At 45.5% G+C, this 15,456-nt stretch overlaps 1 protein-coding gene across 4 annotated transcripts in view; it reads right to left on the bottom strand.

Moving 5' to 3' along the window:
- Positions 1-15,456, bottom strand: part of LOC129694923 (cardiomyopathy-associated protein 5-like) — a 77,925-nt gene that overhangs the window by 34,389 nt on the left and 28,080 nt on the right. For 2 of the 4 annotated variants that reach the window (XM_055631682.1, XM_055631680.1), the window contains 4 exons: positions 14,001-14,096; positions 10,402-10,632; positions 3,902-3,924; positions 206-327 (listed from right to left, as the gene is read on the bottom strand). In XM_055631682.1, coding sequence (XP_055487657.1) covers positions 206-327; positions 3,902-3,924; positions 10,402-10,632; positions 14,001-14,096 — 472 coding nt within the window. The remainder of the gene's footprint in view (positions 1-205; positions 328-3,901; positions 3,925-10,401; positions 10,633-14,000; positions 14,097-15,456) is intronic. The other 2 variants (XR_008723086.1, XM_055631686.1) reach the window with 1 other exon arrangement.

Below are 15,456 nucleotides of genomic sequence, written 5' to 3'. Positions count from 1 at the left end.
TTTACTGCTTTCTAGATAGCAGCAAAATAATAATGCTTCCAGCAGCGCAGAAAGTCACTGCTTATCCCTTTAATAACATCCCCAATCGTGTTAATTTTCTCACTGCCCCAACATCCTCAAACCATCCATGAAACTTGCACCTAACGAGAAAAGTTTCTCTGCAGTAATGACATTATATGTAGCCAATAAACATTAATAGTAGTACCAGGCAGGTTTTTCAAGGACTCAAATCCACATCTTGAAGATTTGATTGCAACGTCTTCAAAGGAGGAACACCATTTTGGCTTCAGGTCCAGAGAAATTGCTGCCTCAAAAGCAGATATCACGCTGCAAATAGATGATCATTCAACAGTTACACGTCATTCACTTTGGTTAATCGCAGTTAGTAGATTATTAGCAGTAAGTGTCTATCAGAATCTTAAAGGAACTTATAATTACATAATCTCGACCCGAAATGTCACCTATTCCTTCGCTCCATAGATGCTGCATTACCCACTGGGTTTCTCCAGCATCTTTGTCTACCTTATAATGTTTCAGTATTTGTTTGGCTATTCCATCCCACTGACAATGCAGAACTGGTGAAAGGTCATTGAACTGAACTGTTTACTATGTTGAGTTGAGTTGAGTTGAGTTGAGTTTAGAGATACAGCGTGGAAACAGGCCCTTCGGCCCACCAAGTCCACGCTAACCAATGGTCACCAGTTATCCTGTTTCACATCCTAAACACTAGGGACAATTTACAGAGGGCCAATTAACCTACAAACCTGCAAACCTGCTCATCTGTGGGAGAAAACAGGAGCACTCGGGGCAAGCCTACGCAAGGGGCATACAAACCCTGTTCAGGCAGCACCCGTATTCAGTATCGAACCCAGAGTCTCTGGCACTGTAGGGCAGCAACTATACCTCTGCGCCACTGTGCCGCCCTTTGTTGCCTGCTCCTGCTCCTGCTCCTGTTGGTAGACAAAGGTGCTGGAGAAACTCAGCGGGTGCAGCAGCATCTATGGAGCGAAGGAAATAGGCAACGTTTCGGGCCCAAACCCTTCTTCAGACTGATGTAGGGTGGGGGGGCAGAGAAGAAAAGAAAAAGGAAGAGGAGGAGCCCGAGGGTGAGGGAGAGCTGAGAAGAGGAGGAGAGTGCAAGGGCTAGCAGAAATTGGAGAAGTCAATGTTTATGCCGCTAGGGTGCAGACTGCCCAAGCGGAATATGAGGTGCTGCTCCTCCAATTTCCGGTGGTGCTCACTCTGGCCATGGAGGAGGCCCAGGCCCAGGACAGAAAGGTCGGATTCGGAATGGGAGGGGGAGTTGAAGTGCTGAGCCACCAGGAGATCAGGTTGGTTAATGCGGACCGAGCTGGGAGGTGTTCAGAGCTGTTTCCTGTTCCCTGCCTAACCCACTGAGCATTTCCAGCGGGTTCTACAATTTGCCAAAAGATATTTTGTTTTATCAAACCGTTTTCTCGGCATTTAAGGACTAGAATTATCAGTGGCAGATGAAACTGAGAATCTGTCATAATTTCACAAATAAAACTGTTCTGACAAGAGTGAATTATTTTGTAAATTAAACAATTTAGACAAACTGGAAGGAATTCGGTAACTAATTTTTTTGCAATAGCAATTAAAAAAAAATAACAGCCTGCCAGAAACACTGATTTATTTCTCAAATTAAAGTGAGCAGATCATGTAAGTGGAATCATGGGTAGGAAGGAACTGCAGATGCTGGTTTACACCAAAGATAAGACACAAAATGCTGGAGTAACTCAGCGGGACAGGCAGCATCTCTGGAGAGAAGGAATGGGTGACGTTTCAGGTTGAGACCTCCCTTCAGACTGAGAGTCAGCGGAGAGGGAGACACAGAGATATGGAAGGGGACGATGTGAAAACGACAGGTCAAAGCAGACTGTGGCGGCTCCTGATGATAAGGAAATGTAGAATGGTTCAGTGTTAGCTGAGGAGAACGTGACAATGCGGCATAGAATCAGTAATATTTAATCAGGATAACAAGAGAACTAGTCGGAGAACTAGGATGTGGGTGGGACAGAGACTGATGGAAAGTGGAATAATGTTCAGTAATTTCCTGAGCTGTATCCAAAACTACGGTATCAATTCAGTAACTGCAGATGCTGAAAAAACCGAAGGTAGACACAAATGCTGGAGCAACTCAGCGGGTGAGGCAGCAACTCTGGAGAGAAGGAACGGGTGACATTGCGCGTTGGAACTCTTTGTTCTTTTTCGCCAGAGATGCTGCCTCACGGGTAGAGTTACCCCGCCACTTTTGTGTCTATCTTCAGCTGGCAATCGGAGCTGGGGTGGAAGTTGAGCTTTGGCATTAGCATTGCAAGCGAGCTTTGACTTCTACACGTGTTTTGATGCTGCCTCATGTTGTGTGTGATGCAGCAAATATTATTCAGAGGACAAGTGTCTTATTGACTGCCCCCAAATCATGAGTGGTGTGGATATTCCAGAGAAACGTGGGCTCTTTAGGCTGAAAAGGTTGACGTTTGAAGGTGTTGCATAAATATGCATTATCTGCCAATAGTGCCCAACTTCAAACGGCCCCGAAACGTCACCTATTCCTTTTCTCCAACGATTCTGCCAGACCCACTGAGTTACTCCAGCATTTTGTCTATCTTTCTACATTAAGATGTTGAGATAACAGCCGGAGAAATAGCCTTGGGTTCGTTTCCTCGTGCCTTTCTCTCTCTCTCTCTCTCTCTTTCTTTCTTTCTTTCACCACCCGCAGCATCGTGAGTTGCGTGGGTCCCACAAACAACAGGAGCCTGGCACTACATCCGCTTTGATAGCAGGTGGCACTTGTGCCAAATGAAGTAGGAGGTTTTACTGCTGTTTAAATCCAAATATGGATGCATTGGAGAAAACTATGCATCGGCACAGTGTGACTCTGGCATTGACTCTCACAGGAGCTTAAGGGCAAGACCAATGCACAGGGCTCCATTGTGGGAGCAAATGAGAAAACAATTTGTTTTCTAAACTTATTGTTTCAGTTGAAACAATACATCAACTTATTGGTTAGGATGGCGGTCGAGTTGCTGCCCCACAGCGCCGGAGACCTTGGTTCAATCCTGACTACGGGTGCTGTCTACACGGAGTTTTACGTTCTCCTCGTGACCTGCGTGGGCTTTCTCCGGTTGCTCCGGTTTCCTCCCATATTCCAAAAACATACAGCTTTGTAGGTTAATTGGCTTTGGTAAAGATTGTAAATTGTCCCTGGTTGGGACGGTGCTATGGTACGGGGATCGCTGGTCGGCATCGACCCAGTGGGCCGAAGGGCCTGTTTCCACATTGTATTTCCAAACTAAACTGAACTTTTAGTTTTAGAGATACAGCTTGGAAAGAGGCCCTTCAGCCCACCAAGTCCACGCCTCATACTAGTTCGATGTTATCCCACTTTCTCATCCACTCCCTACACACTAGGGGCGATTTACAGAGGCCAATTATCCTGCAAACCCGACATCTTTTAGGATCTGGGAGGAAACAGGAGCACCCAGAGGAAACCCACACAGGGAAGAATGTGCAAACTCTGTGCAGACAGAACCCGAGGTCAGGATTGAACACGGGACTCAGTCGCTGTGAGGCAGCAGCTCTACCAGTTACACCACCATGCCGCCCACGTTATTGTTGAATCCAGAATATTACAGTTTACCTTGCTAAAAAAAAAAACAGTTTAGTGCCCCGCCGAGTACATGCACAAACCTCAAACTGCAATTTGATGCACCAAAGTCACACAGGGTTAGTACAGCATTAAGACAATCTGCCACATGTATTAATTGGGAACTTCAAGGCCATTAGGTTTTCCACTGCCAGAGGACTGATCGACTGTGAGCTTTGCCTGTAACACCACTCTTTAATTAAAGAAAGCAGAGACAGATCAATCCAAATGTACCTGCCATTGATCATCTTGAAGGACTGTGGATGAGGAGGAGAAGCAGAAATGAAAAATTAAACAGCTAAAAAGAGGCCTTCAAGCTCTCAGCAAAAGGTCTTCAATGGTACATGTTTAGCATTACGGATCTAGCAGGAAGGATTTAAGATATTTTCCATACACTCATACTTGGATTTCATAGGGAATCAAAGTAATTTTAAATTAACTGTCTCTCAATTGATTACTAACATAGTGACATAGCCTGGAAACTGGCCCTTCGGCCCAACTTGACCACACCAAACAACATGTCCCAGCCAAACTAGTCCGACCAGCCTACATTTTGCCTATATCCCTCTAAACCCTTTCCTATCTATGTACCTGTCTAATTGTTTCTTAAACATTGTAATAGTACCTACCTGTAGATGACATGTGCATGTACCTTTAACATAGTGACCTCACCACTACTAACCACTCCCCACATCACAAGTATAATTACAACCGCCCCACCCATTGATCCCTCTCTCTAGTTCCGGTGACAGACCACGAACAGCTAGGGCAGCAACGGATGTGTATCATGAATAAACAGTAGTAAAGACACAGTGTGTTACGACTCCTCTTTACATGGTGTCAGAAGTGGGATACGAACCCACGCCTCCATCAACTCCCTCCTCCGGCAGCTCGTTCCATACACCCACCACCCACTGTTTGACAAAGTTACCCCTCAGATTCCTATTAAATCTTTCTCCCCCTCACCTTAAACCTATTTCCTCTGGTTCTCAGCATCCAATATCTTTAACATTTAGTAACGTTGGCTATGAACATTAAATAAACCAAAACAAGGCTGTTATTTAGATTGGGGTTGGTGCTGAGAGCGGCGAAATGCGTGTCAAACGAGTTCATTCATCCAGTTATTCATCAGTTTGCCAGTCATTTTAAGGCAGAGTTGGGCATTTCTGCCTGGTACTAGATCAGTTACAGTTACGATTTCAAACTCGGCTTCAGAGCCTTGGACATGGCATGTCAGTGGAATGGTGAGAAATATGATGCATCTCAATTGAGTTCAACCTTTTCAACTCCGAGAGAGGGGAGCCAAACCATTGGGTGAATTCACCAGTTCCTGGTCAAAGGTGGCCTGACCAAGGTAATATAACATGTCCACACCACACCAGCATGATCTAACATGTCCTGACCAACATCATCTAACGTGTCCGGCCCGACATCACACGTAGAAACAAATAGTAGCAGATGCTGGTTTATGCCCAAGATAAACATCAAGTGCTGGAGTAACTCAGTGGGTCAGGCAGCATCTCTGGAGAAAAAAAAAAAGATGGGTAACTTTTCTGGTCAGGCCCATTCTTCAGACCCTACTTAAGAAGGGTCCCAACCCGAAACGTCACCCATCATCCTTGTTCTCCAGAGATGCTGCCTGACCCGCTGAGTTACTCCAGCACTTTGTGTCTATCTTTAATCTAATGTATCCAGAGCAACATAATCTAATGTGTATTGACTGGAACAATCAAAAGCAGATTATTTGGTGGTAAATTATGCTGCAGTGCTGAAATTGGATCCCATCCTACTGCAGTGGTACATTTGACAAGTAATTAATCAGATGCACACAACCCCGTGATGCCCAAGGTAACGAAAGGTGGTATATTTTCCATAAGATTTCATATAAAAGCCTCTTTGGACAAATATTTTAATTAGCAGCTTTGTTTAATGTAATAAAGTGCAGATCTTTTACAAATTATTTCATTTAGGCAAAAGGGTTTTGTTAGAATGCTTTAGTGAGCTAGAAACTGCAGTATCGACCTGCTTTGATGAGGTGAGAAATACTGTGTCACTAATGCGCAGTCAGGCACAAAGTCATAATGCTCCAACCCCCATCATGAGGGGTTGCCAAAGTCATTGGCAATAAAAGTATGATAAAATAGTGAAACAGCTGAGAAAACAATTGAAAATAGGATATTAGAGTCATAGAATCAAAGCGTGGAAACAGGCCCTTTGGCCCAACTTGTCCACACCAGCCAACATGTCCCAGCTACACTAGTCCCACCTGCCCATGTTTGGGCCTTATACCCCCAAACCTGTCCTATCCATGTACCTGTCTAATTCTTTCTTAAACGTTGGGGTACCTCCCCTGGCAGCTCGTTCCATACGCCCGCCACTACTTTGCGTGAGATGTTAACAGCTTGCTTGCTTGATTTCCGCCAAGCAGGAAGAAAATCCACCCCAATGAGGCTGACTTCCATTATAGACACCTCAGGCTGCTTCCGAAGTTTCCAAAGTTTCCACACATCATGCTTTATTCAATACACACTCACTGATGTATGAGCCACTATTCTGTCCTGGATGGAATTACACAGAACAGTACAGAACAGGAACAGGCCTTCGGCCCACAATGTCAGTGCCGAACATGATACCAAGTTAAACTGATCTCATCTGCCTGCACGTGATCCATCTCCCTCTATTCCATGCACTTCCATGTGTCTATACGAGAGCTTCTTAAACGTCACTATTGTATCTGCATCCACCACCACCCCTGGCCATGCGTTCCAGGTCCCCACCACTCTCAGTGTAAAAATCTTGCCCCCGCACATCTCCATCCAACTTCCCCATCTCACCTTAGTTCAATGCCCTCTAGTGTTGGAAGCACTTGGAATTACTATAGTCACAGAATGAGAGGGGTACTGCTATGAACTGGAATACAACATCTATAATCATGGTGGGGGGGGGGCACGCTGGCACAGCGTTAGAGTTGCCGCCTTACAGCGCCAGAGACCCGGGTTCAATGCTGACCACGGGTACAGTCTGTACGTAGTTTGTACCTTCTCCCCGTGACTGCGTGGGTTTTCCCCGTCTTGCAATAACCAGCCAGTCGTTTTCTGTTTTTATGCCAGATTTTCTGCATCTGCATATTTTTTGTCTTTCAATTACACATTAATAAATAAGTTGTCACTTATATTTCAAAAGTGCCGTGCGTCGACTTGCAAACTTATTGGTGGCGACTGATTGCTAGATAAATTATCGCTACTTGCCACCAAAGTTATTGAGTCATAAATCCAAATCTTTCGGTGCGTGCAATCTCGCAACAGCAACCAGTCATAAGTGGATATACATATGTTGGCAATTAGTACACATCAGGACATAAATAAGTGATGCCGTTCCTCAAATTCACTAAAGGTTCCTCAGTTCCCCACAGCCATCAGGCTATTAAACCTGGCTTGGACAAAACTCTGAACATTAATAACCCATTATCTGTTATTTATCACATTATCAGTTTATTTATTCATGTGTGCATATATTTATATAATGGTATATATTTGAATATATATATTATTTATTGTTCAGGAAGGAACAATGCAGATGCTGGTTTACACCAAAGATAGACACAAAATGCTGGAGTAATGCAGCGGGTCAGGCTATCTATGTACCTGTCTAACTGTTTCTTAAACGTTGGGGTACCTCCGCAGCGGGTCAGGCTGCACCTCTGGAGAGAAGGAATGGGTGACGTTTCAGGTCGTTCAGACCCTTCTTAATGAGGGTTCCAACCCAAAACGTCACCCGTTCCTTTTCATCCAGAGATTCTGCCTGTCCCGCAGAGTTCCACCAGCATTTTGTGTCTATTTTCATTTGTAGTTTAGTTTAGTTTATTTAGAGATACAGCTCGGAAACAGGCCCTCCAGGCCTCCGAGCCCGCGCTGACCAGCGATTCCCGCACACTAGCACTGTCCTACACACACTAGGGGAGAACGGTCACGGGGAGAACGTACAAACTCCGTACAGACAGCACCCGTAGTCGGGTTTGAATCTGTGTCTCTGGCGCTGTAAGGCAGCAACTCTACAGCTGCGCCACTGTGCCACCCCTTATAGTAGCCAGTGCTTGTTCATAGATTAAAACATATCACAGATACAAATCTGGGTATGTTTTGTATTTGTGAAGAAAAGCAACCACATTTTCAAATATTCATGTCAAATCTTAGCGTTCTGTAGTCAAAATTCAAGAGTATTCAATTGTCATTCAATTGTCCAGATACGACCTTGGTAAGGCCATCAAAAAGGCCAAAAGGGACTTCTGCTCCAAGCTGGAGGATGAGACAGATATTTGGCAACTGGGGCAGGGCTTGAATGCCATCACCTCCTACAAGGCGAAACCAGGAGGCAGCTCAATTGTCAGCGAAGCATCACTCCCTGACGAGCTCAATGTGTTTTACGCACACTTTGATAGGGTGAACACTGATGTGCCTTCTCGAGCCCCCATTCGCTGTGATTTTATTTCAGTCACTGTCACAGAGGCTGACGTCAGAAGATCCTTCAGAGGGGTGACTCCTCGGATAGCGCCTGGACCTGATGGTATACCCGGGCGTGTTCTAAAAACCTGTGCAGATCAAATGGCTGGAGTTTTCACGGACATTTTCAACCTCTCACTTCTGAGGTCTGAGGTTCCCACCTGCTTTAAAAGGGCATCAATAATACCGGTGCCCAAGAAGAGCAAGGTGACGTGCCTCAATGACTATCGACCAGTGGCACTAACGCCTGTGGTGATGAAGTGGTTTGAGAGGTTGATCATGGCGCAAATCAACTCCTACCTCGACAAGATCTCCGATCCACTGCAGTTCACTTACCGCCACAACAGATTAACTGTGGATGCGATCTCACTGACTCTCCACTCCGCTCTGGACCACTTGGACAACAAAAACTCAGATGTCAGGCTGTTATTCATTGATTACAGCTCAGCATTTAACACAATCATCCCCTCCAAGCTGGTTACCAAGCTCTCAGATCTGGGTCTCTGCGCATCTCTCTGCAATTGGATCCTCGACTTCCTCATCCACAGACCACAGTCTGTTCGTATTGGTGGAAATGTGTCATCCTCGATAACAATCAGCACGGGAGCACCTCAAGGCTGCGTGCTCAGCCCCCTGCTGTACTCACTCTATACTCATGACTGCGTAGCAAACCACAGTGCGAACTCCATCATCAAGTTCACTGACGACACCACTGTTGTGAGACGAATCACTGATGGGGACAAGTCAGAGTATAGAAGTGAGATCGACCGACGGACCAAATGGTGCCAGCACAATAACCTGGCCCTCAACACCAGCAAAACCAAGGAACTGATTGTGGACTTTGGAAGGGGTAGGATGGGGACCCACAGTCCTGTTTATATTAACGGGTCGATGTTGGAAAGGATCAAGAATTTCAAATTCCTGTGCGTGCACATTTCCAAAGATATTTCCTGGTCCCAGCACACTGATGCAATTATAAAGAAAGCACATCAGCGCCTCTACTTCCTGAGAAGATTACGGAGAGTCGTAATGTCAAGGAGGACTCTCTCGAACTTCTACAGGTGCACAGTAGAGAGCATGCTGACCGGTTGCATCGTGCTTGGTTCGGCAACTTGAATGTCCAGGAGCGGACAACAATGCAGAAAGTTGAGACCACTGCCCAATCCATCATCGGCTCTGACCTCCCCACCATCGAAGGGATCTATCGCAGTCGCTGCCTCAAAAAGGCTGCCAACATCATCAAGGACCCACACCATCCTGGCCACACATTCATCTCTCTGCTACCATCGGGTAGAAGGTACAGGAGCTTGAAATCTGGTACAACTAGGTTCAGGAACAGCTGCTTCCCCACAGCCATCAGGCTATTAAACTCACCAACATAGAGACTCTGAACAACATAGAGCCCATTGCACTTTATCTGTTTATTTATGTGTATATGTGTGGTCTGTGCTATATAGACACACTGAACTGTTCTGTATTTATGCTTACAATATTCCGTTGTGCTGCAGCAAGCAAGAATTTCATTGTCCAACCTGGGACACATAACAATAAACTCTTGGGACTTTACTACTGACAATGGAAAATTAAATTCTTACTTGCCCTTACGTTATCCCACGTTAAAAGAAGGAACTGCAGATGCTGGAGGTCTGAAGAAGGTGTTACGACCCGAAACGTTGCCTATTCCCTTCGCTCCCTAGATGCTGCCTCGCCCGCTGAGTTTCTCCAGCATTTTTGTCTACGCATGTTATGTAAAACTGAGGATCTATACCTAGTATTTAAAATTCTTTAGTATATTACACAGAAAATAGAAACATAGAAAATAGGTGAAGGAGTAGGCCATTCGGCCCTTTGAGCCAAGCATCGCCATTCAATATGATCATAGCTGATCATCCAAAAGTAGTACCCCTTTCCTGCTTTCTCCCCATATCCCTTGATTCCTGTAGCCCTAAGAGTTATATCTAACTCCCTGATCAATCTATCTCTCTGAGATATCTAATCTATTCACTGCATATGAAACATGCAGTGAATTGGCCTCCACTGCCTTCTGTGGCAGAGAATTCCACCGATTCACAACTCTCTGGGTGAAAAGGTTTTTCCTCATCTCCGTCCTAAATGGCCCGCCCCTTATTCACAAAACTGTGCTCAGTTTCGATCTCTGCGGATTAGAAGGGAGACCAAGATGCTGTGTTGTGACCATTTCCATAATATGAACAAATCTAGGGTAAAGATAGATACCTTTAGGAACTCCATGTCATCAAGCTCCACGCTCTCCCTTGTCTTCTCCGCAGTTTCCTTTGCGGAATCAATGTTACATCGGTAATTGACCATTTGGTCGCACAAGTGTTCCAATTTCATCTTTTTCTCCTCTTCCAGGACCTGGGACATTTCTGTGTACTGTGAAAGCAGCAGCTTCATGACTTCATCATGCTGATCCTCAAGGTACTTCTCCTCTTTCGTGCAATTTTCCTGAGGATTTTCAAAGAGACAGCGTGGAATTAGCTTGGCTTCCTTCATGGGAAGGCACAAAATGCTGGGGAAACTCAGCATCCCAGAGGAACATGGATGGGCGACATTTGGGCTCAGGAGCCATTGTCGGCCCAAAACGTCACCTATTCCTTTTCTCCAGAGATGCTGAATGACCCGCTGAGTTCCTCCAGCATTTTCTGCCTTCCTCAGATTGTTGGCTTCCTTCGTTTCCATGGTAGTTTAGTTTCAGTTTGAATTTGCGAGATGCAGCAATGGAAGCAGGCTCTTCGTCCCACCAATTCTACACTGACCATCGATCACCCATTCACACTAGTTCAATGTTTCCCACTTTCTCATCCACTCCCCACACACTCGGGGCCATTTACAAATGTTAATTAACCTACAAATACCCATGTTTAATATCATTCCATTCAGAGATTGCACTGGGGCCTTCGTATAAATTTTGGAGATCTTTCTCCCATTCACTGCACAAGATTAGTGCTTGAACAGATTTAAACAGGTACATGAGCAGGAAAGGTTTCAAGGGATATGGGCCAAAGGCAGACAGGTGGGATGAGTGTAGATGGGACATGTTGGTCGTCGTGGGCAGGTTAGGCCGAAGGGCCTGTTTCCACACTGTACGGTTATGGTTATAAATGGTCAGTAAATTGAACTTCTTTTTCTAATAAAGAAAATCTTTTTCTAATAAAAATAAAATTATATATTTAAAAAAATATATCTTTTGCCAATATTTTGCTTTTTTTCCCCATCTTAGTCTTTCAGTAAAGGTTTACGGTGAGAAAGGGGAGAGATTTAAAAGGGAGTAAATGATGACTTTTTCACTCCAAGGGTAGTGTGTACATGGAACGAGCTGCTTGAAAGGCGGTAGAGGCAAATACAATTATGACTGGACAATAATGAACTATTATGATTAGTACGGTGTCAAGAGTTATGGGGAGAAGCAGTGGTATGGGATTGAAAGGGAAAGATAGATTAGCCATGATTGAATGATGGAGTGGACTTGGTGGACGGAATGGCTTAACTCTGCTCCTATGACTTATGAACATGACATTTAAAATTGACTCAGATAGGTACATTTCATAGGAAAGGTTTGAAGGGGTGCAGGGCAGCTGCAGGCATGTGGATTGACTCAGTTAAGAAAGATGGTCAGCATGGATCAGTTGGACCGAAGGGCATGTTTCTGTGCTTTAGACTAGAAATACAGCGCGGAGAGTGGCCCTTCGGCCCATCGAGTCCATGCTGGCCAGTGATCAGCCCATACACCAGCACTCTCATGCAGGGTGACTTGGACAGGTTGGGGGAGTGGGCAGATGCATGGCAGATGAAGTTTAATGCGGATAAATGTGAGGTTATCCACTTTGGTAGCAAAAACAGGAAGGCAGATTACTATCTAAATGGCGTCAAGCTGGGAAAAGGGGCAGTACAAGGGGGTCTGGGGGTCCTTGTACATCATTCTATGAAAGTAAGCATGCAGGTACAGCAGGCAGTGAAGAAAGCGAATGGCATGTTGGCCTTTATAACAAGAGGAATCGAATATAGGAGCAAAGAGGTCCTTCTGCAGTTGTACAGAGCCCCAGTGAGACCACACCTGGAGTATTGTGTGCAGTTTTGGTCCCTTAATTTGAGGAAGGACATTCTTGCTATTGAGGGAGTGCAGCGTAGGTTTACAAGGTTAATTCCCGGGATGGCGGGACTATCATATGCTGAGAGAATGGAGCAGCTGGGCTTGTACACTCTGGACTTTAGAAGGATGAGAGGCAATCTCATTGAAAAATATAAGATTGTTAAGGGCTTGGACACGCTAGAGGCAGAAAACATGTTCCCGATGTTGGGGGAGTCCAGAACCAGGGGCCACAGTTTAAGAATAAGGAGTAAGCCATTTAGAACGGAGACGAGGAAACAGTTTTTCTCACAGAGAGTTGTGAGTCTGTGGAATTCTCTGCCTCAGAGGGCGGTGGAGGCAGATTCTCTGGATGCTTTCAAGAGAGAGCTAGATAGTAGGGGCTCTTAAAAATAGTGGAGTCAGTGGATATGGGGAGAAGGCAGGAACGGGGTAGTGATTGTGGATGATCAGCCATGATCACATTGAATGGCGGTGCTGGCTCGAAGGGCCAAATGGCCTACTCCTGCACCTACTGTCTATTGTCTCCTACACACTACATCGATGATTTGGATGAGAACATACAGGGCAAAATTAGCAAGTTTGCTGATGATATAAAAGTGGGTCGTTTTTCAGATAGTGAAGATGGTTGTGAACGATTGCAGCAGGATCTGGATCGATTGGCCAGGTGGGCGGAGGAATGGTCGATGGAATTTAATGCAGAGAAATGTGAGGTGTTGCATTTTGGGACGTCGAACAAGGGCAGGACCTACACAGTGAATGGTAGGCCTCTGGGGAGTGTTGTAGAGCAGAGAGATCTAGGAGTGCAGGTGCATAGGGTAGTCAAAAAGGCTTTTGGCACATTGGCCTTCATCAGTCAGAGTATTGAGTACAAAAGTTTTGAAGGTCATGTTGCAGTTGTATAAAACGCGGGTGAGGTCACATTTGGAATATTGTGTTCAGTTCTGGGCACCATGTTATAGGAAATATGTTGTCAAGCTGGAAACGGTACAGGGAAGATTTACGAGGATGTTGCCAGGACTAGAGGGTCTTAGCTATAGGGAGAGGTTGAGTAGGTTGGGACTCGATTCCTTGGAGCACAGGCGGATGAGAGGTGATCTTATAGAGGTGTATAAAACCGTGAGAGGAATAGATCGCGTCTTCTTGCCCAGAATAGGTAAATCGAGGACCAGAGGACATAGGCTTAATGTGAAGTGGAAATTATTTAATAGGAATCTGAGGGGTAACTTTTTCTCACAAAGGGTGGTGGGTGTATGGAACAAGCTGCCAGAGGAGGTAGTCGTGGCTGGGACTATCCCAATGTTTAAGAAACAGTTCGACGGGTACATGGATAGGACAGGTTTGGTGGGATATGGACCAAGCGCAGGAAGGTAGGACTAGTGTGGCTGGTGACATTGTTGGCCGGCGTGGGCAAGTTGGGCTGAAGGGCCTGTTTCCATGCTGTATCTCTCTATGACACTAGGGACAATTTAGAATTTGACCAAAGCCAATTCTGTGGAGTGTTGGAGGAAACCGGAGCATCCGGAGAAAACCCACTCGGTCACGGGGACATCGTACAAACCGGTTACAGACAGCACCCGCAGTCCGGATGGAACCCGGGTCTCTGGCGTAGTAAGGCAACAACTCTACCGCTGCGCCACCTTGCTGTACAGCTCCCCGATGGATTCCACAACTAAAATTAAACAGCATCGGTTGTTTTTAAGGTGACATTGTACACACCACCCACCTCAACAGCATTGAATGAATCTTCCAGCTCTGTCACAAATTCTTCAATCCTGCTCGCCTTTTCTCCGGCTGTCTTCACAAAGTCGTCCAACTTTTCCTGCAAAGAAATACATTAAATAAGTTATTACAAAACAAATGTTTGAAGAATCTCATATGCAATGAAACATGCCACTGGTCACAGTTAACTTCGGAAGCTGTCACTTTATTAGTTTAGTTTAGCTTTAGAGATACAGGGCTGAAACAGGCCCTTCAGTCCACATGGAAACCTAGAAAATAGGTGCAGGAGTAGGCCATTCGGCCCTTCGAGCGTGCACCGCCATTCAATATGATCATGGCTGATCATCCACAATCAGTACTCCATACCTGCCTTCTCCCCATACCCCCTGATCCCCTTTAGCCACAAGGGCCACATCTAATTCCCTCTTAAATATAGCAAATGAACTGGCCTCAATTACCTTCTGTGGCAGAGAATTCCACAGATTCACCACTCTCTCATCTCAGTCCTAAAAGACTTCCCCCTTATCCTTAAATTGTGACCCCGTGTTCTTGACTTCCCCAACATCGGGAACAATCTTCCTGCATCTACATGGTTAATATAGATCCAGTATGAACGGGTGATCGCTGGTTGGCCAAAGGGCCCGTTTCCACGATGTATCTAAACTAAACTGAACTTTTAGTTTTGGAGATACAGCATGGAAACAAGGACTTCATCCCACTGAGTCCACGTTGACCAGCGATCCCCATACACAAGCACTATACTACACAGGGACAATTTATAATTTTACCAAAGCCGATTAACCTACAAACCTGTACCTTTTGGAATGTGGGAGGAAACCGGAGCACCCAGAGAAAACCCACACAGGTCACGGGGAGAACGTACAAACTCCGTACAGACGGCACCCGTAGTCAGGATCAAACCCATGTCTCTGGAGCTGTAAGGCAGCAACTCTACCACCGCACCACCGTGCCGCCCATTTATTGTTTTGCACGAGGATTTTTCCCTAAAGGGGGTGGAGGGGAAATATTTCCCCCCCCCTCAAGTTTAATGATAAGGGGGAAGTCTTTTAGGACCGAGATGAGAAAGACATTTTTTACACAGAGAGTGGTGAATCTCTGGAATTCTCTGCCACAGAAGGTAGTTGAGGCCAGTTCATTGGCTATATTTAAGAGGGAGTTAGATGTGGCCCTTGTGGCTAAAGGGATCAGGGGGTATGGAGAGAAGGCAGGTACAGGATACCGAGTTGGATGATCAGCCATGATCATATTGAATGGCGGTGCAGGCTAGAAGGGCCGAATGGCCTACTCCTGCACCTATTTTCTAGGTTTCTATGTTTCATTCCCTTCAGCAAAAGTAAGCCTACATTTTAGAAACATTGAAAGAATCACTAATTACGCAGTTATGTCGATCAGTTACTCCAGCTCTTTTTTTTGTAAACAGGCATCTGCAGTTCCATGGT

The sequence above is a fragment of the Leucoraja erinacea genome, chromosome 3 (assembly GCF_028641065.1).
Source record: "Leucoraja erinacea ecotype New England chromosome 3, Leri_hhj_1, whole genome shotgun sequence".
NCBI classification, from domain to species: Eukaryota; Metazoa; Chordata; class Chondrichthyes; order Rajiformes; family Rajidae; genus Leucoraja; species Leucoraja erinaceus.
The sequence above is the reverse complement of the archived record's forward strand: the minus strand, read 5'-3'. Positions and strand labels throughout refer to the sequence as shown.